The sequence below is a fragment of the Lithobates pipiens genome, unplaced genomic scaffold (genome assembly GCF_037356315.1).
Source record: "Lithobates pipiens isolate NorthernLeopardFrog02 unplaced genomic scaffold, aLitPip1_a1.2 Scaffold_8, whole genome shotgun sequence".
NCBI classification, from domain to species: domain Eukaryota; kingdom Metazoa; phylum Chordata; class Amphibia; order Anura; family Ranidae; genus Lithobates; species Lithobates pipiens.
Genome location: NW_027507903.1, coordinates 125,657,326 through 125,682,825, shown reverse-complemented (window position 1 = coordinate 125,682,825; position 25,500 = coordinate 125,657,326). Strand labels below are relative to the sequence as shown.

Below are 25,500 nucleotides of genomic sequence, written 5' to 3'. Positions count from 1 at the left end.
ACACGCTTTTTTCATAAACACTTACCCCTGATGAAGAGGATCAATGCTGTAACTTGAAACGCGTTGGATACCCTCTGTCGCATACATTACTGAACAGAACAAGTGGTTTACTGTATGTCATGCTTTGTGCACCCATGTTTGTAACTGTATCAATTGTGATATTATTACGTCTTTCCTACTTGCTTTTTAACTTTTCTAATAAAATGTACTAATTTTATAAACTGTTTTTTGAGGAGCCTTTCCCCTAAAAAGTCCTATTAAAGGAAACTTCTTTCGTAGCTTGTCTGACATAGGGATATGGGCACTGTCTCCTACCCTATAAACAATTAGCATATCTTTTTGAATTCTCATGCAGAAATTTTACTTTTGATCTTTTAACAAAAACAACAAAGAAAAATCCAAGCTCATTTACAAGCCAACCTGCAAAAGAACCGAATTGTCCTAACCATTCACTTTGAAATCAGGGGTTTAATTTGCACACATTTTCAAATATATGTGTAAGCTGTAGTCCCACCTCACAGCACCCTAGTGTACTGCAGTCCTAACTCTATACATTTTGAGTCTCCAAAATTGGAGCCCATATATAATAATGGCTAGATTGAGGGCAGGTGTGCCTGGGGGAGCCCAACCCTCCTGAAAGGCACAGGGATGCATCAGACACCCAGCAATTGCACAATGGCAGAAAAGGTATCCAGTGTGCCCCCACACCAATTAACCAAAAGTACAAACAAATGGCAGCTACTCCAGCCTGTAACTGACCTTTGCAGCAAGGACTAAGAACTCTCAAAATTTATATTTAGGACTACAGTACCATAGGGTGCCGTGAAATGGCCCTACCCCTTATGCATATATTTGCAAATGTGTGCAAATTAAACCCCTCATTTTAATGTGAACTGTTATGCCCTGTGCACACGGTCGAAAATTCAGATGGAAAAGGTCCGATCGGATTATGTTGTCGGAAAATCTGATCCCGTGTGGGCTCTATCAGACTTTTTCTGATCGTTTGTAGAGAATTCCAACGAACAAAGTTTCACGCATGCTCAGATTAAATTATGAGACCAAAGCTATTGACTACTAGCCTCTACTTAGTCCCGTCGTACGTAAAAAACGCCACCTCATGCTGAACGATCGGATTTTCTGCCAACTTTGTTGGACCGTGTGTATGCAACACAAGTTTCGGGCAAAATCTTTCAGAAAAAATCAGACGGATTTTGTGGTTCGGAATGTCCGACCGTGTGTACAGGGCATTAGACAGGACAATTCGTTTTTTTTGCAGGCTGGATGGTAAGTGAGCTTGGAATTTTTCTTTGTAGTTTTTGTTTATCTTTTAACCCCTGCTGTCCTGGGAAGATGTAAATAGTTTTAGGTGGACTAGTTTACCAATAACTAAAATGTGAAGCAGAGACATACTGGTATTGATCTGTAGTCAGTAATTGCTCATTATAAACAAAAGGTGTATTTTACAAACGTTTGAATAAAAATTTGCACAGCTGAAGTGCATGTACATTCCTTCTGTGCAAATGGGGTAAAAAAAATATGTTTTTCTAGATCTAGTGACCAAATGCAACATTTGACCAGCATAGGAAACAGCCTAATGGCATTCATGTTTTGCCCTATTTGTACATGCACTTTCACTTGGGTGAATTGCTACTTTTTTATTTTTATTTTTTTTTTTAATCTAATACCCACCTGACTGTTCTGGTACATCACTAGTTTGCGATCATGTGAAATGGCCCTTCCTAAAAAATTATAAGCATTGAATGCATTGTGTAATTCCTTGCTTCCCTGGTGACCATTGCAGGAGTTACCTCTGAGCTGGCCAGCACACTGGACATTTTGCCTACGGTAGCAACCTTGGCAGGAGCCAGCCTTCCCGATGTCACATTGGATGGATATGATCTGAGTAAACTGCTTTTAAAAAATGAGAAGGTAAGTAATTCTAAATACATGCAAATATACTATAGAGTTTTATTTCAGTTTATGTGCACCAACATATTATAATTTGCCAATCTTCTCCAGTATACAGTACACCTACGATATGAGATCCCTGGTAGCTTTGTTTGAATTAAGCTCTGTTCACCACAGGTTTAACACTATAATAAAGGTCCCAGTTAGATGTGTTATTATGATGCATGAATACTCAACGTGCTACCAGCAGTGTATCTTGTATCCAAAACCATTGCTAAATGAACACAATTTTGTATCTTGTATTATTTGTTTCCCTGGCAAGTTTTAATATTGCCATCTGTTGTAAGTCAGTATTAGTATTAGTTTAGGTGCCCACAAATGTTGAAATTTGCTGCTTTTGGATTGAGCTGTGCAACAATCTTGAGCAGGTGCAAACATGATACCATGTGTGATTGTAATTCTATGTGTTGAAGTTGTACGATCTGATTGCAGTGCTGCAAATACACAAGTTTATACCATACTTGCATCTGCCAATAAAATGAATCCTAAATCTTTACAAAAAGCCCTATATACCATTCATAAATGGTACCATCATGTGCATATAGATAAAACAATTATGAATGACACAAAGTCCCACTTCAATCTGAGCCCTTTTGTGCTCCACAGTTGCTTCAATACCATAAATGTGACTCCCCCTGTGAATCCACCACCAGTCACACTAAACGCTCACCTTATTGTTTGACCTAGAAATACAGTAGGTCAAAATTCACCTTTCCCTTTAAGGGGCAGATGGATACTAGGTGGTTGTCTACACTCTTTTGCTGGAATCGTACACTGCCACTATTTCTCCACACTCTTCTCAACTTGTATACAACCAGGGTGCCCATACATGGATCGAAATTTGACTGGTCCGTGCTAAACTGGACAAATTTCGATCCATGTATGGCCAGCTTTAGTTAAAGAAAATTCTCTTTCCTGAGTAGCTTTGAAGTTCCCTTTTATGAACCAAAAAATTCAAGTCCTTCATAGTGTGGTCTGGTTGTGAGAAATTATGTCTCACAGGTGTTCAGAAATCATCTTCCTTATGTCTCTTAAAGAGGAAGTAAACCCTGATGGGTTTTACTTCATCCTTTTTTTCTCCTGCAAAGTAAAAGCATAATGGGCCAGTATGCATTGCATATTAGCCAATTATTTGGCAGTTACCTGCAAACGAAACCTACATTGTCCTCGCTGGTGGCCGCATCCATCTTCACCTCTCTTCCTTCCGGGGCCTAGTACTCTGGCTTTGTGACTGGACGGAGTCACGTGACGTCACATGCGCGCAGGAGCCGTCAGTCACGGCACTTTCTAGTGAAGAAACAGCATGGAGGGCCGATGGCGTTGGCGCAAGTGTATATGGTAAATCTCCTAAACCGTGCAGGTTTAGGAGATATTTACATCACCTACAGGTGACCTTTTTACAGGTTTACCTGTAGGTACAAGTGATGTAACAGGGTTTACAACCACTTTAATGTGTGTGTATGTGTGTGTAAATTCATTATTTTTAAAAAAATTTCTGTCCTGTTTCACCATCCTAAGATCCTTTTGTTGCCTTTTTTTTCCGTATTGGTACACAAGATTACTGTGCAGCTGTATGATCTTTTAATATAAATAATAAGGTCCCTTTTGTGTGTGTGTGACACTTTTTGATGGACTGATTGCGCTGCACAGTTTGCAGCATGTTTTGTTGTAGATCTTGGATCCTTTTATTTGTAACTTTATAATCGTAATAAAGCTAAATGCAGCTTTGGATCTCTGCTCAGGCTACCCTGGTCCTATTCGGTGGGTTCCACTAAAGGGTGCAGGCTGGAAGCAAGTCCATCCTAATTTAGAGAACAGTGTAGAAGCATAGAAACCATTTTGGTAACTGCACATCATGCCAATTCATGTACCAACAAATAGTGTCAGCCTCAGCTTGCTCTACCTAGGCCATGCCACCAACACTTTTCTCCCTGTCCCTGGAGCTTAATCGGAATGAAGTTTCCTGCTGATTGATTGGATGATTGCCTGAAAGCTAGCATTGGAGGTTGTTGATATTTCTTTCAGTGTTTCATCCTCTGTTATGATGGGTTGCAAATCTTTGATTGTCTGTTTTTTCCCTTCTAGTGCTGGTTTATCATAGTTGCCAATATTGTCCAAACATTTATAGGGACACTTTTTTTGTCTGTTTTTTTTTATTATAATTAGTGGGGCATTCCTTTGTAGGCGTGACATGGCGGGGAAAGAAAAATGTGCCACGTGGAAATGTGGGCATGGTTTAAACTAAATATTGGGTGTAGCTTAAGGGGGAGTGGTTCGAGTCTGAGATGAACGGGAGATGGAAGGAGAAAGTGAAAGAGAGAAAGAAATAGGGTGAGAGAAGGAAAGAAAGAGGGATCGAGGGACAGCAGGCCCAGATCCTACACCACAATAGAAATATGTGTATTCCAGAAAGTTTAACCATCAGCAGATAAAGATACTCCAAACACCTGAAGTTAGTGCTTCAATCATCATGGCACCATGGTTGTTATGGTGACAGGATGATTGAAGCACATTATTTCTATTACATTGTAATATAAAATGAAATAGTTCAACTCGCCATAATGCAGAATCAGTGGAAGCCCTGAGCGTGTCACTTGCCATATCGCCTGCCACCAGATTCCATCAGGCACCCCCAGCAGAGGTCCCTCCTTACATCAGGCACCCCCAGCAGAGGTCCCTCCTTACATCAGGCCTCCCCAGCAGAGGTCCCTCCTTACATCAGGCACTCCCAGAAGAGGTCCCTCCTTAGATCAGGGGCCCTCAGCAGAGGACCCTCCTGCATGATTTGATATCCATTGCCATTACAGAAGACCAGCTCTTGTATAAGCTGAGCACGACTCGCCGAGGGGAAGAAACAAGAGGTGGAGCTGTGGTGGCCGGTGCCAAAAAAAAGTCCCGATACCCTGGTCAAAAGCAAAAACTCAGCATTTTGATTGGGATCAAGATCAGGATGAGGGTCCAATTTTTGGGATTGTCCTGGGAAAATTGTGACTGTTGGCAAGTATGGTTTATATGTGATTGACATGTGTGCTTAAATAGTCAATTTTTTGTTTGATTGATGAGCGAAACTAAAAATTGACTTTTCAAGCACACGTCAATTTCCTAGACACCACAGTATACATCGGGGATGACAAGCCACACACCTCAATACACAGGAAACCTATTGATAGATGAAACCATCTCCACAGTTCCAGCTTTAAGAATCAAGCGCACTAATACAAGTACAATCACCAAACATGAGAGAAACCTTTACAAAGGCAGGCATCCTGTTGGAATCCTCTGTCCTGCTGACATTGCTGATACAATTTAGTGTACATACCACCGTGTTAATAAATAAATACTTATCTCCCTGTTGGACTTCTGTCCTGTAATTAAGTGATTAAAACTACCTACTGTTTCTTCTACCTTTGCTTGTACAGCAGAGAGGTTTTTTTAAAGGATGAGATTATGTCTAGAGGCACAGCTTGCTTCTTCTTACAAATTGGCATTTGTTTTTGTACCTGTGTCTAGATACGGGTTTAGATCCAAAACGGTTACCTTAAGTGCCATTTTATTATAGGTACTGTATAGCCTAGTGGGAACAGGTGGGCTGACATCTTATTTGTCTTGGATACGCCAACAGTGTTACCTTCTTTCTATAGTTTCTGACTCTATACCTGTCCAACTTGGAGTTTTGGAATGTTTCTGAACACCTTTACATGTCCAGCACCTATCTACTTCTCCATAACCTAAAAAACAAACAAACAGGGAAAATCGCTTCTTCTAATGGTGTGACAGTACGGATCCTGTCCTGGGGATTGTTGCCTAGGATTCTTAAATAGGCAGGTTGACATGCTCCAGGGGGATTATTTAATTTGGGGGAAACTGTTTTATCAGTTTCCTCTATGATTGCTAAAATCCAGTTGGGGACTTGGAGCTTGGAGATTTCATAGCGATTTGGGTGGGATGGAATCTCCAATCCTGGGACTGGGTTTTGGGAACAGCCAGGAGTCTGGCTTGTGAATTGTGCAGGTGGGTCCTGGGCTTATAGCAGAGCCAGGACCAGGGTTCTGGGCTCCACCCTCCCGAAGAGTCCAGGTGTGCAAGGGAGAAGTGTGCCCTTTGGCACAGGACAGTCTGACAGAGCAGACGGAGGCCCCAAGCCGGTGGGCTGTAGTAGCCAGGAAGCTGTAAGAGAGAGTGTCACCAGAGGTACAGAGTGGATACCAATCTGGGACACAGTTACAGGGTCAAGAGGACCATGGTCAATGCCTGAACAGCAGCGCTGACCAGAGAGTCAAGTGGCTCGGTATTTTCCATTTGTTATTTCATTATTGCTTTCAAGTTGAAACCCCTGCATGGGAATCCTGGATGGACAGTTTTTTTTTCTTTTACTTCAATAAACATCGGCCAAAAAAGCCCTCAAACTGCATGTCTGACATAAACTCAGCTCACTGGTAAGTGTTACACTGAAGCTAAATAACCCCCAATATCACAATTGGTGGAGAATGTGGGCATAACTGAAGATCCTTGCGTATACCAGTGAGATATTGCCCGAAACTGCCTGTGCTTTGCAGTGTGTGCAGCAGGTGGTGTACCTGGAAGGGAGAGGCCCCTTAAAGAGACAGTGCTCCTGTTGTTGCAGTGAAGTAACTGCAAGTATGGAGAGTCCACCAGTGTCTGAATCTGCAGTGTATTGGTGCAAGCGACACCTAGCAGCACTGAACCAAGCTAAATAGGAAAGCAGGCCAACCCTTAGTGTACGGAGAGACTGTCTGGATGTTCATACCTGGGAGAGGGGTGTTGCCCCTGGCAACACTTGTGCAAGTAGGCCAGAACACTGTTTGTGGTGCAGCGAGTGGGGGCATGCTATCTCCAAGTGCCCTTTGTCACAGCTTCCAGTACAAAGTGACATGGCCAGACAAAGGTCTGCAACAGTGTTTGGGAAGTCTGATTTGAGTGCCAGGAGTGAGTGACAGGCTGATGGGGGTTGGAGAGGTATGTGGTTGCCCGTAGCAATGGTGGTGATGTCAAGTCTGCAGACCACGTGAGAAAAGTATTGCCTGCAGAGAGTCGTGGCAAGTTGAAAGCCACAATGCATCAAGTTTGGGAGAATCAGCAAAGTTCTGCTGGGAGAGTGCGGTCTCCCGTGGCGATTAGAGTGAAAGTTGTGCCTAAAAGGAGAAGCTGCAGTGTAGATTTTGCTAAGCGTCCCCACAAAGAGGCCCGTGCATTCCGACCAGCTGGGAATTGCCAGGAGAGAAGCACTCCGGGAAAAAGTCATCCAGTACCATGCCTGGAATGTGGCCAGCTGGGGCATGGCATGTTTTCTAGGTTCTCGAATTCAGCTGGAGATAATATTGCTGAGCAAAAGTCTTTATATGCGGGCTCAGACTCTCGTGCAAATATGTTTGCAGTCACCCCTGGCAACATGAAGGAGTTTCCTGTTGTGTTGGCAGGGGGTGCTAAACATTTGGAGATAAAATAAAAGTGCAGCAGAGGACTGGTTTGTGAGACAATGTACTCATATGAAGTTCGTGACCCCCTACTACTGCGGTGGGTAAGACTGTCTTTAATGAACTGATGGCTGGATCCACTGAGTTTGTTGAAAAGGACTGATTATGAGACTGTCCAGGACGATGTGAGATAGTGGGGCCACTGAATGTGCTTTTGAGAGTGACTTTACCCTGTACAGTGGGGGCGGGGGGGGGCAGGGGTCCAAGCTGCACCTGTGTTGATGACTAAATGTGATGTATATAATGTCTGTCAGTCCCAAGCTGGCAGTGGGCTAGGACAGCCTGCAAAAACTAAGAATGCTGTTAATGTTGATGCTTATGGAGAATGTACTGCTGTTAGGAAAACCCCAGGTTCTTGCAGAGCAAAAGTTGTAATCAAAAATGGGCCGTTGCCTATAGCAACTGGTGGTAAGGCAGAACAGTTGTCCCTAGCAATCACCAGGGAACTTCATGTATTGGAGCCAGAGGTTGCCCTGAACAACTGCGATGTCACTCTGGTGGGGCAGAGTGGAACTGCACCTTATAATGGTAATGTCTTAGTGCAAGCTGCTAATACTAAAATGTGCAGGTAAATAGTGGGTTAATACAATCTGTGGATAATGCAAGGGTGTGTGGGGTTTATGAAGCGCCACCCGAGCAAGGTAGTGGATGTGGTGTATTGCAACCTGTTGTGTTAGAACATGTTTAGTACCAGTGAATGCAGCGCACATATAACTGATCGGGATAAAAATCAAATCTCCCTGATAGATCAGGCTTTTATGCACAAGAACAAGATGGACATGGTTTTTGCTGTGCAGAGCAGCCTGTAGCTGAAGGCTTGCTGGATGATGCAGTGGTTAACCCTCAAAAGAAAGATGGACCAGCTATGGGCGAACACACAGCAGAGACTTTGTCTGGGACCCACGCAAGTGATGTTGATGTGGAGTGTCAAAGTGACATTGCCACAGGTAATGATCCTTGGTAAAATCAGTTTCCCCTGTGGTTGGTAAAATCCAGTTGGGGACCTGGAGCCTGGAGATTTCATAGCGATCTGGGTGGGATGGAATCTACAGTCCTGGGACCGGGTTTTGGGAACAGCCAGGAGTCTGGCTTGTAGAACCAGGATCAGGGTTCTGGGTTCCACCCTTCCAAGGAGTGCAGTTGTGCAAGAGAGACGTGTGCCTGTTGGCACAGGACAGTCTGAGAGAGCAGATGGAGGCCCCAAGCTGGTGGGCTGTAGCAGCCAGGAAGCTGTAAGAGATTTTCACCAGAATTACAGAGTGGGTTAGCTCTGTATGTATATTCTGCTCATTGGCTATGACTAAGCACCATGTTCGGTGTGAAACATGTCAGCGGCTGTGCAGTTAGTCTATTTACCAGCCTAGATGCTATGATTTTAATTACATTTTTGAAATAAAATTGAATAATTCGGAGTGCGGCTATCCAGCTACATCTTTTCTACTTCAGTTCCTGTTGCAAACTGAGCCGGCACCCTGTGGGATTGTGGAGACAGCTGTTTTGGGAGAAGTCATTACCTTAGAGCGGTAATTCTTTGTAATTACAGAGTGGGTACCAAACAGGGACACAGTTACAGGGTCAAGAGGACTAAGGTCAACGCCTGAACAGCAGTGCTGACCAGAGAGCCAGGTGGCTCTGTATTTTCCATTCATAATTTCATTATTGCTTTGACGTTGAAACCCCTGTGTGGGAATCCTGGATGGACATTTTTTTTTCTTTTACTTCAATAAACATGGGCCAAAAAAGCCCTTAAACTGCATGTCTGACTCACTGGTAAGCTCTACACTGAAGCTAAATAACCCCCAATTTCACAATGGTCACAGCAGATACTGTGAATGAAAGAGGGGTGTCTTCAATGCTTTGGATGCTTGAGGTGGTATGTCTAGATCTTTGACACTGAAGGCAAAAAAACGAACCCAGCAGACTTTTAAGGTACCCATTCGGTCAAATGTAAAAACAATATATTTTATTGATATTCACATGCTTAAAAATGCACAAATAAAATAAAACATGTTTACATGTAGTGTCAGATAACTAAGCCTCATCCAGAGGGTATGTCGCACTCCCAGTATATAGAATAATATCTTGGTATAAATTAATATAATAATCATAAACAAAAAGTGTAGGACCAAACAGGATGTGGCACCCGTTTATTATTGGCGCCGTGTTTATCCCATGATTTTGATGTCTAGATCTTTGGTGATGTGTAGAATAAATATGAGTGAGAGAGAGAGGGGATATTTCTCTCTGTTGTGTCCCCTTTCCATGTGCACTCTCTCCTGTAGTCAGCCATGGCTAGGAGCCTATTCACACCATATGAATTAGAATGCCTGAGCATATTCCCAGCATATACAAAGCCCGCAAATCAATGACTTTTGATGTGTGTAGTTCACACCAACATGTTGTGTTGATGTGTGCAAAATAACTTAGAGCGGGTTGCATTTTTGCCCTGTCCAAACAGTATCAATGCATGTCAGCGCAAGGCACATCAGCTTATCTAGATATAAAACAGCAGCATTTATACTCTTATGGTGACCTGTAGTCCACCTACTCTTTCCTGAAGAGAGCGAAGGAAAACGTGTCAAATCTGAAAAATTTCCAGAACAGGATGGGTGGACATAGATTTCTTTTATCACCATGGTGCAAGACAAATCTGAGGTCTACGGCCAAGCTCATAGGCTGTATAAAAGTAACAAAAGACACAGATCTTATTGCCTCCTGAATATACCCAGATCTGGCAGCAGATTGTCTCCAGAATATACCCAGATTGAGAACAAATGTCAAAAAAACATTATTTCTATATTGGGATATGTGTATCCGCTGTTTTGTTTTGAATGGGGGATATTGGAATCCAGCAAGAAGTCTGTGAAACCAGGACACAGCATTAAAGAACATTGAAATATTTGTGTAGTATCTTACTATATTGACTACATATAGCAGCAGCACCCCAATATTATTAATTTCAGTTTGTATTAATAAAATATACTGTATATTAAAAACTGCACTATTTTGTTCTTTTAAAAGTCAATCACTACCATATCCATTAATGTGGCCAGGAAAGGGAGAGCAGCAAGCATGTCCAGTTGATTATTCTAAATTTGGATTGGTTAAAATGGGGGGGGGGAGCACTGATGCGTCTGTAAAACCCCACATCTATTTAGTTGAAGTGGTAATCTGCATCCACAACTGCCAGCAGAACCAAATAAAAATAATTCTTACTTGTCAAAAAACAAAATACTTCTTGTAGTTGAAGCATTTGTTTCCACTACACGTTGGCATTTACTATGCTGACTTTCCACATGTCACAGGAAAACATCTATGCCAAAATAAATCTGCAGTTTCTTTCTATCTTCCCTGTTTAGGAGTTAGTATCACCAATTTCTGCAAGCTTTGCCAGGTTTGGCTTGCATGTTGATTGTACAATGCAATAGATGGTTTATTTAAACAAGTGGAACTCCAAATGCATGGATGCATAGGAATGCTGCTGCCAGACTCCTCTACCTTATCCTCTACCTTACCAACTGCTCAGTGTCTGCCACTCCTTTCTGCCAATCCCTCCACTGGCTTCCATTTGTCCAGCAAATTAAAGCGGAGGTCCACCCTAAAGTGGACCTTCCGCTCATCGGAACCCTCCCCCCCTCCGGTGCCACAATCGGCACCTTTCAGGGGGGAGGGGGGTGCAGTTACCTGGATAATCCAGGTAACTGCACCCACTTCCGGGATAGCTCTCTGCGGAAAGGGGCGTAACTTACGTCCCTTTCCGCAAGTGCCCGCCCCTTCCCGCAAGTGCCCCGCTGCCTGCTGGGAAACACACAGATCCCAGAGGCAGCGGGGAGCGTCCTTATTGCGCAGCGCGATTATGCTGCCTAACACCTGAACTTGTACTTCTGCCATCAGCTCATCCCTCACAATTATTAACTTTTTTTGTATCACTTGCCCACACAAGATTGTAAGCTCTTATAAGTAGGGCCCTCTTACTACTCACTACTGTATTGCCTGCCTTTTATATTGTAAAGCACTGTGCAAACTTTTGGGGTTATATAAATCCTTTAGACAAAGGTTGGCTATAGAGATTTCTAGGTATAGTAATTTTTGTTGTCGTTCCATGGGTGTACACCATTTCAAAGTGTGACATGTTGGGTATCTATTTTCTAGCAAAAAGCTGATTTTTACATGTATGTGAGAAATTACAGAATTTGCCTGAGTGGTTAAAAATACTTTGGTCACAAAAGGGTCAACATGACTGAAATGTATCATTGCTAATACTTTTTACCCACTAAAAAACATGCAAGCAAACAAACTCACTAAATATTGCATTACCTTTCAAATGACATTTGGGAGTAGTCAAAAAAAAACTTCTCTGGATGAGAATGAACGTCATTGTACAAGGTCCAAAATGGTACCTTACTTTCTCTTTCTTTCATCAAGGATGCACCCAGAAACAACACCTTTGCTGAATTCATAGTTTTAAAATTGCAATGGCGAGTACTAAAACAATAATCCATGTGAGAGTAGACATTGTAACCAAACAAAGAAGATTCTCCACAGGGATTACACATAGGTGGCAATGAGAAGTCTGTAAAAGAAGGAAGTGACCTCACAGGAAATGTGACCTCAATGGCTAACTCTAGCTTCAGCAACCTGTTACACCTATATTTAGGATGCAACATACTGAGAAGACCAGATGTGATTTGAAAATTGCACTGAGAGAATGACCCTGTATGGAAACATTTCTGCAGTCAGCTGTTAATAACAGCGATCTTGATGATTATTAATATTTTTTTTTGTTTTCTTTAGTCTATAGTAGACAGACACTTGTAGGGATCTGCTGCCCACTATAATTGGCTACTAATGCCACTTTGCTATGTATTCGCACTTCCTGTCTCTGGTGGGATGGCTTAAAAAACCCAAAGGGTAGAAGTGTAGAGAAAGAGATGAGCTGACACCACATGTCCACATAAAGGAGCATTACTGCACTACTGTATTTTATCCAGCCGGAAGCAGAGATTCTTGGATAATCATTCCAGTGTTTTGGCTGTTTACCTGTAGCTGCCCATAACTTGTTTTGAATTCTAATGTCAGACAAGTCCCTGTCCTATTGTTATCTCACATGCACAGTGCAAGTTGGCTAGGTCTTTGCTACTGTGTGTAGTGGTCACTAGTAGTTCCAGTATGTTATAGTTCATATGCAGCTCTGTTATTTTAAGTAACCCTTTCCCTTCTGATCTGGGATTCTATAACTAGTTTTAGCTTAGGACTCGATAACCAGTGTAGTATAGAGCCAGGTTAGGCATCCAGTGGCCATGTCTAGTAGTTAGAGGTCCAGTTGCATGTCAGATTATAAACTACTAGGGAGGGACTAAAGCACAGAGTAGATAAGCTGACTCCGAGTTCCAGTGCCACACCCTAGCTTCTGCGTGGAAGGAGCTGTGTTCCAGGCTGGTTGGACAACAGTAGGAGAATCTCCTCATCACTGTTGATCTGATCTTCAGGTCTCTGACACAACAGATGCCACATCATCCTCAAAAGCCCCTGCAACTGGAGCAGCACCTTTGCTGCAACCTGTGAAGCTCTGGTGAACTCCATACCCAAGAGAGTTAAGGCAATGCTGGAAAATAATGGTGGCCACACAAAATATTGAAACTTTGCTCCCAATTTGGACATTTTCACTTAGGGGTGTACTCACTTATGTTGCCAGCTGTTTAGACATTAATGGCAGTGTCTGTACTATTATTAATCTTTGCTTATCTTTGTATTTCCATACTGGTTTGCACGTACAGTATATACTTGTGGTTAATGTTAAATGCTGGTTGCAGTAGTAGCTCCTTTTTTGTTTCGGATCACTCTTTTTGAAACCCCTCCATTTTTCATAGCACCCCCCCCCCCCATAAAAAACACATACATAAACACATTATAATGTCCATGGCCTACCTGTAGAATCTTTAATTTTTCTGGATAACTGTCTTGGTCTTACTAGTAAAGCAGCACAGAAACAGAGTTTAGACATGCCTAAACTTAATCTTGGCATGCCTAAACTCTACTTTACTCTGTAAGGTTTCAAAACCTTTCCTGAACGAATTAACTCGACAGATAAAGTAACTGACGTTTAAAAATGTCCTATTTGCTGCATTTAAATACCGCGTTTGTGTGGTGTGTTTTTTTAAATTGTCAAAAGTGAAAAATGCCTGGAATCTAAACAAGGCTAAACACAAGTTACCGCGTTTACACACATTTACAAGTTTCTGCAGGCATTTGGCATTTTAAATGCCTCTGAACATCAGTTCTGAATGCATTTTTTTGCTTTCCAAAAAAATGCTTCTAAACTCGATTGGCTATAAATGACCCTGTGTACATGTACTGATAAGATAACATAGAGGAGAGTTCAGGGGGAGCTGAAAAAACACCCAGCTGCTCCTAAACGTCTGTTTACCAGCAGCAGCGTACATGAAGCCTTATGTGTTGCACAGGCATATTTCCATCCAACATAGTGAGACCATCATGAATTCGGATAAGTGATCACAAATATTATTTGTATCAATAGCCACTGCTATGTTCTTTAAAGGTATCTTATAACATTATCATTTTATATCATTTCTGTGCAAATTGTTAATTTGGTGAATATCCGTATTGGTTTATATCAGTGATGGCGAACCTTGGCACCCCAGATGTTTTGGAACTACATTTCCCATGATGCTCAACCACACTGAAGAGTGCATCAGCATCATGGGAAATGTCGTTTGAAAACATCTGGGGTGCCAAGGTTCGCCATCACTGGTTTATATAGAAGACATGAACATTTCTGGGTGACTTCAAACTTGTAAACACTAGTGTGCTTTTGTGTATGATGCCTAGATTCTTACATAGTCAACTACAAACCAAGAATCTGAATTACTACTAATGTCCACATTATGGCTTTGCATAACAGAAGCAATTCAAATGTAATACTAATTATTCTCCTATTAGACTTTTCAAAAAATTAAGTAATGGTTGTAACTTGGGAATTGCAGTTTACTACAATATCTGTTCAAATGTCAGTTTATGCAAAGAAAGCAGAGTCCGAAACAATATTATATAATATATCACAATATTATAATTCATACTGGGTAAATAATAGCAGATAGATAATAGTAATATATTGTACGACTGATTCATATGAAAACTTTACTGGTCATGATGGAATACATCTTTGGGAAGGCCAGGTATGCACAGTCCTGGATAGTTGTGGCATTAGATTGGGACAGGTAGACAATATGCCATAAAATAATTACATTTGGTGTCTAACTTGTTTTTTTATTTAGTTATATGGAGATATATTATTTCCTGGCTTCCTACTATTGTTGGCTTATTTATTTGGATTCTCTTATTAATTTAACAGTAGGCTCCAAGTCCCTTTACAGTGCTTTGAAAAATTATTCATACCCCTTGAATTTTCCACATTTTGTCATGTTACAACCAAAAGCGTAAATATATTTTATTGGGATTTTATGTAATGGATCAACACAAAGTGGCACATAATTGTGAAGTGGAAGAAAAATTATAAATGGTTTTCAACATTTTTACAAATAAATATGTGAAAAGTGTGGCATGCATTTGTATTCAATACTTTGTAGAACCACCTTTCACTGCAAGTCTTTTTGGGTATGTCTCTACCAGCTTTGCACATCTAGAGTGACATTTTTGCCCATTCTTCTTTGCAAAATAGCTCAAACTCTGTCAGATTGGATGGAGAGCAACTGAACAGCAATTTTCAAGTCTTGCCACAGATTCTCGATTGAATTTAGGTCTGGACTTTGACTTTGCCATTCTAAAACATGAATATGCTTTGATCTAAATCATTACATTGTAACCCTGGCTGTATGTTTAGGGTGGTTGTCCTGCTGGAAGGTGAACCTCCGCCCCAGTCTTAAGTATTTTACTGAATCTAACAGGTTTTCTTCTAAGAATGCCCCCCCCCCCCCCTTTTTTTTTTCTTCCTTAAACCGCCATAATGGGTCTTTTCTTCTTCCTCCTTTCTTCTTTCTTCCTTCTCCCCCCCCCCCCCCCCCATTTTTCCCAATAACATTTTTATTGACATTGTTTCATTTTATAAAAAGAAATGATAAAATACAGGCACTATACATGTAGTGAACAAATTACAACCATAGCACAACAAAAACATGCTGGCTGGCATTGACCATATAAAAGCAAAAAGCCTAAACAGTAAAAAATGCTTCAACAAAGACCATTAATACAGGAAACAAGCCACATATGGACTACTTGTAATGCCCAATAGGTTAAACGTTGAAATAGCAAAGAAAAGCTCACTGCTATGACTTCAGCATAACTTTAAAGAGGAAGTAAACCCTGATGGGTTTACTTCCTCTTTTTTTCCCTGCAAAGGTAAAGCATAATGGACTACTATGCATCGCATAGTAGCTCATTATGTGTCACTTACCTGACACAGGAGCCAGCGAAGTCGCCGCTGATCCCTGTAGTCCGCCGCGTCCATCTTGCTGGTGGCGTCTCGCAGCTCCGACCAATGACAGCGGCGAAGCCGCGATGACGTCACTCCCGCGCATGCGCACGGGAGTCGCGCCTCGCAGCTCCGCCGCTGTCATACGGCGAGGCCGCGATGACGTCACTCCCGCGCATGCGCACGGGAGTCGACAAATTTGGCAAATCCATTCTTGGACTTGCCGCATTTACTGCGCATGCGCGCCGCTGTCTACGGCGCATGCGCCGTAGACAGCGGTGCCCATTTTCGGGCAAATATCTCCTAAACCATATAGGTTTAGGAGATATTACTTGGACCTACAGGTAAGCCTTAATCTAGGCTTACCTGTAGGTCAAAGTTGTTTGGAAGGGTTTACTTCCATTTTAAGTGGATGTAAACCCTCACATATACCCAGTGAAGTGAACAGCCTCAGATGATACACAGGGATGAAACAAATCTCCCTACATATATTCTTTAGAAAGTGCACATCGTGTTAGGAGATTTTCTCTTTCTGTTCAGCACTACATTGAAGCCTGGGCATACAACGAAGACAGTTGATTGGAGAAAAGGTGCGCACACACCCCCTCTCCTCATAAATAGACTTTCAGAACTGGTCATTGAATGGTTCAGCACTCTGCTAATCTATTTATAGCATCCTCCCCAAAACAAAACTCAGGCTGCTTTTAGCTTATGTGACGGAGAACTTGTCAGAAGGTATCAGGCTGATAACAGAAGAACGGAGCAGGAGACAGCTACGGGACATAGTGCTTTGAAGAGAGATAAGAAAACACTGCAGATATGTGCCCAACTCAAATTTAATGAATCGGGTTTACATCCACTTTAACCACTAGAGATCTGCGCTATAGCCGAATGACAGCTACAGCGCAGGCCTGAATTGCTGGGGAAAAAAAAGCTGATCACTGGCGGCAGTGAGAGGGACATCAGTCCCGATCACTACAATGTGCCACCAGCTCCTCAGTGCCCACCTGTGCCCCCTACAAGTGCCATTTTGCAGTAGGCAAACAGTGCCGCCTACCAGTGCCCACGAGTACCACCTGTCAGTGCCCACAGCGCCACCTATCAGTGCCCACAATCAGTGCCTGAACAGTGCTGCACATCAGTGCCACCTATCAGTGCCCATCAGTGTCACCTACCAGTGTCCATCAGTGCCACCTATCAATGCCCATCAGTGCCATCTATCAGTGGTACCTATCAGTGTCCATCCATGCCATCCATCAGTGCCCGTCAGTGCAGCCTATCAGTGCCCACCAGTGCCGCCTCATCAGCGCATATCAATGAAGCAGAAAAATGACCTGTTTTGCAAAATTTTATAACAAACTATTAAACATGTTTTTTTCCAAAATGTTCAATTTTTTTTGTTTAGCAAAATATAAAAACCCCAGCTGTGATTAAATACCACCAAAAGAAAGCTCTATTTGTGGGGAAAAAATTATAAAAATTTCATTTGAGTACAGTGTTGTATGATTTAATCATTTAAAGTGCATCAGCGCTGAAAGCTGAAAATTGGTCTGGGCAGGAGGGGGGTTTAAGTGTCCAGTAAGCAAGTGGTTAAGCATGTTAGTGCAGAGTATCACAAAATGACTTAGAAAAGCTTAAAGAAAAGATCAGGGGAAAAGAGGATTACCATGACATCCCATTTCCTCAATTAGGATCCATCAACCCGTGGGGGGAGTGAAGACTATAGGGGGCCATCAAGGTGGGTCTTCCTTAAGATGCCACAATTCCCAGATGTAATTTATGGGCCTCTAACTTATCCTGTATTCTAGCTGTCAATTTCTCCATTGATTCTAAATACTTGATTCTAGCATATAAGGCAGCTGAAGAGGGGAAGTGGCTTTTTTCCAACTAAATGCTATAAGGCAGTGGGCAACAACTTTTTGTAGGGTTTAGCAAGTTTCAGGGGAGACAAGCCCAATAAAAAAAAAATGGGGGTAAGTGGGATGTGCACCTCAGAAAGGTAGGCTAGCAGGTTCTGTACTGAGTTCCAAAAAGAGGTGATTGCCAGACAGCTCCAGTAGATGTGAAAGAAAGTATAATGGGACTTTTTAATATGATCCTTTCTAGTTTTCCTTTACATATTGCTAGATTGCCACGATTAGGATTTGAAGTCATGTGATACAGTATTAAGTGAACATGAATTCTGCCAACATGTTTTTTCCTTGTATCTTTTTCCTTTTTAGAGTCCAAGGAACAATTTTTATTACTACCCACCTAGTATTGATCCAAAGCAAGGCATTTATGCTCTAAGAATGGGGAACTACAAGGCCCACTTCTATACTCAGGGTGAGTAAAGGCTTCTTTATTTTGATTCCATGACTACATTGTTGGACAGCGTTGGTAGGTATTGAGGCTGCCTGCTAGCTGGTCACATTTTTAATTGCAAGTGAATAGAATATTGCACATGCAGACAGTCACTCAGACATGTCTGGCAGCTTTCCATGACCATCAGCTTCCAATCAAAATATTGGTTCACTACTATATCCTTTTTTTTTTTCTTTTGCATTTTGTCAGCATTTTTACACTTTTGGACCACTTTATCAATTGTTTTAATGAAATGTCAGTGATTACCTAGTTTAAGTGTCTCTGAAAAAAAGTTTTTTATACTAACCAAGACTAACCAAGGAATCAAAAATCCTTTCAGTCATCAAATTCTATGCTCTTCCTATACCCTCAGCTTAGATATGCAGTCACCAGGCAATTTGGGCCCAAATTCCCAGTGCTTGTAGATCATTTTTTGACTGCCACTTTGGTTAGAACTTCTCCCAACAGCCTTCCAGGATCCCATAACACAACCCCAGGCTTATAATGGAAATATTTTGTGGGAGGCTGATTCAGGTTCTATCGATGATGAAACCTGGGCCTAACCAGCCACTGTTTAGTCTCTCTAAAACTTTCTGATAAGCTCACACATCTGTTTGAAGCTAATTTTGTTAGCAAGATATAAACTTTTATAACCCATTATGCCCTAAGTGTCAAGGGGCCCCTGGCTCATTTTTCATAGAATACAGGCTTACTGGAAGGAAATAACCTTTTTGCATGATGTCATGATTCCTGGGTATGGTTGTACCCTCGGCTATACTTGCTGGGTCCTACACCTAAGCCTTTGGAATTAAACCTTTTATCTGTGCACTTTTTTGTATGTAGTATTGTTTACTGCCAAGAAGCTGATAGCCAAGTTGGGGTACCTACATTGCAGCAATGGAAAGCAGAGATTATTAAAAGGTTCCCAAATAAAAAATCTGATCTATAACCATAGAGCTTACCCAAAAACATTTCAGAAAAATTAGGGTATGTGGCAGGCAGAATCTTCTACCTGCTGTGCATTAGATATCATCTCTACTTGATTTTGAGCAGTGAGTCTTCTGTGTTTAGGTCCAATGTACTTAGGCTGCAGTGCCATATACCAATGCGTGATCTGTTATAGCTAAGGGTACTACTAATTTCCAAATATCCCTTTATTTCAAATTGTACATAACCCTTTCAGTTGGGGTTTTAATAATTTCTCAAGCTTTGCTATATTTGTTGTGAACAGATTTTGATCAGATCTCTCATTTAATTTGTGATTTGATAAGTTACCAATTGTCTGTGTAATAAATTCCTTATGTGTATGCGATATTGCAGAGATATTGAGGTTGATTTTACTAAAGGCAACTTGATGGTTCATAAGCAAGAGAAGTTGGACTTTTCATGGGCTTAGTGAATTAGGTGAATCTCTGTTGACTTCCATCATCCAATCTCGTTCTAGCAAAAAAAAATTTTTTTCCCCCTAGCGCATTATTGAGGATTCTTTACCAAGTGAAACTGCACCCAATTTACTAAGCTCTGGGGAAAATTTCAATGCAAAATGCAACTTCTCTTACAATGTGAACCGCCTATTTGCCTTGCATAAATTATTTGTTTTATTTATTCCTTAGACTGACGTGTACATGTCATGTCTTTGTCACAATTGATTTTAGTTTATGCTCATTTTCATACTAATAAAAACTATTTAGGATTAAATAAAAATAAAAAATCCACTTAAAGGGGGCATTTTGTGAGCCAGAACAATGGATGAATAAGTTCCGTGATATTGAGTAGGACAGTGTTAAGTGTTAAGGTGGAACAGCAGAGTAATGTTTTTGTTTCACAAAAAGTTTGATTAGGCTTTACAAGAGCATGTAAATGGAGGATAAAGCAACTGTAACCGAGTGCACAACAAAAGTACAGGTAAAACAGACTATATGAAAGAGATCCCAAGGTCAGCATGTTAAATTAGCAAAGGTAATTACACAATGCCACAAAACAATAGTATTGCGAAGTGTGACAAGAATGTCTAGCGTAGTACACCAACATGGATTGCTCTTCACTGTGAGTAGTAAACACTCCTAGGTGTAAAAGTGGAAAAAGGAGAAGAAGAGAGAGTCTGATGGTGCTCGCTGGAGTGCCAGGATGGGTGAGAATGTGTAAAAAGAGAAGAAAAAAGTGAGGAGAGCAAGGAAGAGGAAGGATGGTAAAGGGAACTTGCCTGATAGTGAAGAGAGGGGGTAGGCAGTTTATAAAGAAGACACAAGTAATACAAATGTAAAAGTAATACAAAGGTAAAAGGGGTAAAACTGTAATCAATCATAGGTCTGTATCTCAGGTAAATGGTCAACTGTCTGTGTAAAAAGAGGTAGCTTTAAAACCAGGCATTTTGGCAAATAATTGCACCCTCTTCCCCTTTTATAGAAAAATACACAAAGCAAACCCAAAGCAAAATAAGCACACACGCTCATCTCCATACCATGTTTTTTAAAGTAATTTCTCAAAAAAATAAGCCATGGAGACACGGAGGAATGGGTGAGCATGTTTTGAATGTTAAAAGAATTAAATATTACTTTTTAGTTTGTGGAGCTCAGTTTAGTACATGCCAAATGGGCAAAATGTTGACCTTGGCTTAAGCAGTACAAAATGCAGTGGTCTTAAAAGAATGAACAACATAATTGGCATTTAAAATATTTACAAAAAAATCTTGTGCTTGTAATCAAATTAGATACCACATTTTCTAATGTTTGTGTGAATTCTACATATTATTATAATCACTTAAAGTATTTTTTATTTTTATTTTATTGTGTTCCAAAAGGAGCATTTCACAGTGAGACAACTGCAGATCCAGACTGCCACGTAACAGCACGGTTGACTGCACATGACCCACCTCTCCTGTTTGATCTTGATATGGATCCTGCAGAGAACTACAACTTGTTAAAGCCGTTCATCCCCAAAGACCTGGAACCTATCTTGATGAAAATCCTGAATGAGCGTGATCGATTCAATACGAGTATGAATTATGCACCGAGTGAGACCAACAAAGGCATGGATCCTTCACTAAGACCATGTTGTAACCCAGAATGCACTCCTAAGCCAAGCTGCTGCCATTGTTAACTTCAAGATGGTGTGAATGAAGATGCAATGCCTTTTGAAAATAGCCTGTCAAATCAGAACTGCACTAAACATCCTCACTTTTCTTTCAGCATAAAATCCCTGCCTCTTGTGTTGTCTTACTTTTGCCTAACATCTATATGCTTAGGAAAATCTCATCAAAAATAGCACTTTTTTTTTTTTGGTGTGGATTACTTTCCAGTTTCCTATTTCCCATCCTATCCTCCTGGACCTACAAACTCCAGCTGGCTCATTGTCTTCAGCCAAAAATCTAAAGCAAATCACTAAAATTCAGGGATTGTTAAAGGTAATAATCAGAACAATTTTTTTTAGAGGATTCTGAATGTATAAATATGTGTTTGTCAAAATTCCTTGAATTAAAATTCTGTAAGCAAATATGTAGAAGTATGTGTGTCAGTTTTTAAATGTGTTGGTACTTTAAGATTGCAAAGCTTATTCAGTTAATCAGATGGTAAGATGGAGTAAATTGGATGTAATTTGTTACTGCTTTTAGCAATGACTTTTTTGTGTTACCATATTCTACATGCTGTTTGAAATCCATCAGAGTTTTGTGAAGGATGACTTTGTCCAAAAGCTTGTCTTTATGGAAAATGGCAGTGTCTTGAATGATCTTCAACGAGGCCAGACCAACAAATTACCAAGGTTATATTCAAGCAACAGTCCCAGCAAGCTATAGTATTTTACTAATTATGATATCATATTCAGCTGAACTTTGTTTTAAATATCTTTTTTTTATTAATTTTCAATTTTTAACAAAATATACAAAAAATACATTTATTACTTTACACATTTCGTAGGATTGAATAATTAACTACATTATCATAAGAGCAAAAAGATTGGTTATTTATAAACGGTACATCTCTATTTTACTATCGGGTATCGGTCTTATTCAAAGATATTATGTAATCATTGCAGAGGTACGAAACTCTTCCCATACTTGCATTATTATTTTTCTAATTTGTGTATTTAACTTCTCGGCCATGATCCTTTCTTCTATGGATTGCAATTCGTTCATCTCACATACCCACTCTATTATTGTGGGACCTTTCGCCAATTTCAAACTATTATTGTCCATGATGCTGTTAACATATGGCGTAAGATATCTCCCTTGATGAATTTATTTGACCCTGGAATAATTGATAGTACCGAAGTATGAATACTTAATTGTATGTTTGATTGTGTTATCTTCTGATAAATACAAAATATCTCTGACTAGAAGTCTATCACCATTGGACAATAATACCAAATATTGGCCATTGTACCTCTATCCTTAAAACATCTCCAACATGTCTCCAGATTGTCCCTATTTATATTATGCAGATCCACTGGGCACCGATACCACCTTAGCATCATTTTGAAGATTCTTTCTTGATGTTTAGCAGTAAGTTTATGTATCAAGATAAATGCCTTTTCTCATTCTGATAATGAAATCGACCTCCCTATCTCCAATTCCCATTTTTTCATATATATTAAATAATCAAGAGGACTAGTAGGGAGCAAAAGCTTATATACAGTTGATAAACTATGTATTGTTTTCTGTTCTTGTATAAACAATTGCACAAAATTAGTCAAAGGTCTATCTTAAAGCTGACCTTTAAGCAGATATATAAGATGCATATTTAAAAGAAGTATAGCCATACTTCTCTTCTGGGTTGTGAGAGTGCACTTATTTTTGCTGTCCTTTAGCTTAAAGTCAGTTTGTAGTGGAATAAAGCCTGCTGTCAGCTGACGTCACAGAATCGCTCCAGGCTCTGGAAGGATCCCAACTATATTGTCAGGATCCACTCAGCTGCCTGATTGACAGCTGGCTCTGGCTTCTGGCACATGGCTGAGAGCTGAAGCCAGCTGTGCCTGCCCCCTATCCAGCCTGGTGTGCCAGTGACCATATCCAGGGGCATAGCAGAGGGCGATGACTGTCACAAGACCGAGAGCTGAGCAATCAGCGGTCATGTGATCACTCAGTTATTGGTCTTGGAGCTGATATGAGATGGTTGCAGCATCACGGAGACGAATATGTATGTTTTTTTTCCAATGTCCCTACAATACACTATGGATTTATGAAAACATTGGTAAATGTATTTTTTTTAATGTCACTAGTGCCTGAATTTGACTAGATATCAGCTTCTTGCAATATCCTGTACAGCAGCACTCAAATGTAAAGTATACCTAAAGGCAAAACTTTTTCTTTTAGTTTTGGACAGAGTGGTGAGGGATTAAAACACCTGTTTTTATTGCTACCTATACCCCTGTATTGGAAATTCATCCTCTCTATTCCTTCTGTTTACCATTATCATCAAAAAAGTACCAAATGTATGGGTTGTCTCCCGAATAAGAATAGAGGGCAGACACTGGGTAGCTGCTTGCATCTTAAAAGACACCTGCATCCCACACAGGGGGAAGTTGTCATTTAGTGTCCATTGTAATACTGAGACTAAATTACTGACTTTTGGCTGCAGTAGCACCCGGAGGTGCAAACAGGCCGAATCTGGCCATTTCATTTGCTGCTGTGAACTGTGAGCAGGGAAAGTTTGCTGCAAATCCTAAATTACAGTGAACTCGAACCTCCTCCCTACTGTCAGGGAGCATAATGATAGGTGTAGTGAGCAGAGGGATAGCCTCATCAGTCTGCTGCTGCTCCTCCTTTACAGTACAATTAGCAGGCAGGGAATGGAGTGAAGATACCACTTTATTTATTCTTCAGTCTAAGCCCTTGTACACACGGTCGGACATTCCGACAACAAAATCCGTCGGATAAATTCAGACGGATTTAGTCCGGAAGTGGTGTTGCATACACACGGTTGGACTAAATTGTGGGGATTTCCAGTTGCCAAGAACGTGGTGACATAAGGCGCATACGACAGGACTAGAAAAGGGAAGTTCAGGACCACGTTCGGCACCCTTTGGGCTCCTTCTGCTGATTTCGTGTTTATCACGTGTTAGTAGAAGTTTGGTGAAAGACGATTCGCACTTTTCAGATTTGTGCTTCAGATCGTTACTGCTCTTCAGTATGTGCTTGTCGGTGCATATCTGCTTATCAGTGCGTGTAGTCAGTTAGCATTTGTTGGTCATTGTGGACTATATCTTGGTATAGTACGCTTTGATTTTCATTGCTTATTGCCTGCTACCAGTTTCTGGTTTTCAGTTCGTTCTTTCAGGCCTTGCTGTTTATCGGTGCCTTCTGTTGTCCGTTCTGACCAGCCGACCATTTTGAAACTATGTTTCGTGTACGTACTCGTCATAGAGTTCGTGCTGTGCAGGGGCTTGGTGTTGGGCTTTTAGCTTTGACACAAGCCCGGTCCATGTATCGCTGTGTCGCTGTATTCAGCCTTAAATGTGCTGGCCAGTTTTGCTGCCATCTAACGACTGCAGTAAACAACAATTACTATCAAGTTGAAACACAGCTGCAAACTTTTAACCTATTAATTACTGCACATGCAAAGGGATTCCCTAGTTTGGGCCTATATATACATGGATAGAAATACTAAGAATAAAAATAGTGGAAAAATATATAAAGAAATAATATATAAAGAAAAGGCCAGGAAAAATGGGGAAAATTATTCAAAACAAACAAATATCCATGTGTTTTTTTTGCTTTTTTTCTGCACACATAATGTATACATGAAAATACAATCATATATTTGGAGTTAATTAAAAATATATATATAACGAATCTGATATTGCAACACCCTTAGGTATACTAAACAGATGAGTTAAAAACTAAACTACTTTAAAAACAATTAATATATGTTATATTCTATTAGTGTCACATGGTTAAAATTCATTACAGATAAATACTTTGTTATTTAAATATCTAAACTAATTGTCAAACCGAGATATACGTGATACCAAAATACATTAATAGAATAAAATATAGTATAAATAAAGGGGAATTATGGGAGAGAAGGGTCTATACACGGAACACCATAACCATGGATTACCCTAATATCCCCCAGTAAAGTGACGGACTGTCTTGATACCAAGTTATAAAAAAATTGATTTTTATTATTATTAAGTACAATTTAAAAAGTTTTTTAGAAAAAATGAAAAAAATAGAAAAAGATAAATAAAAGGTTTTAGTTGATACACAGTATGGTTGTAACATAAACATATATGTTACGGCGATATTTA

General features: G+C 40.5%; 1 protein-coding gene across 3 annotated transcripts in view; it reads left to right on the top strand.

Annotated features, from left to right (window-relative positions):
- Positions 1-21,747, top strand: part of ARSA (arylsulfatase A) — a 46,229-nt gene extending 24,482 nt beyond the window's left edge. For all 3 annotated transcript variants that reach the window (XM_077472701.1, XM_077472700.1, XM_077472702.1), the window contains exons 7-9: positions 1,802-1,929; positions 18,135-18,237; positions 21,056-21,747. In XM_077472701.1, coding sequence (XP_077328827.1) covers positions 1,802-1,929; positions 18,135-18,237; positions 21,056-21,354 — 530 coding nt within the window. In that variant the 3' untranslated portion in view covers positions 21,355-21,747. The remainder of the gene's footprint in view (positions 1-1,801; positions 1,930-18,134; positions 18,238-21,055) is intronic.
- The last annotated feature ends 3,753 nt before the right edge of the window (positions 21,748-25,500 follow it).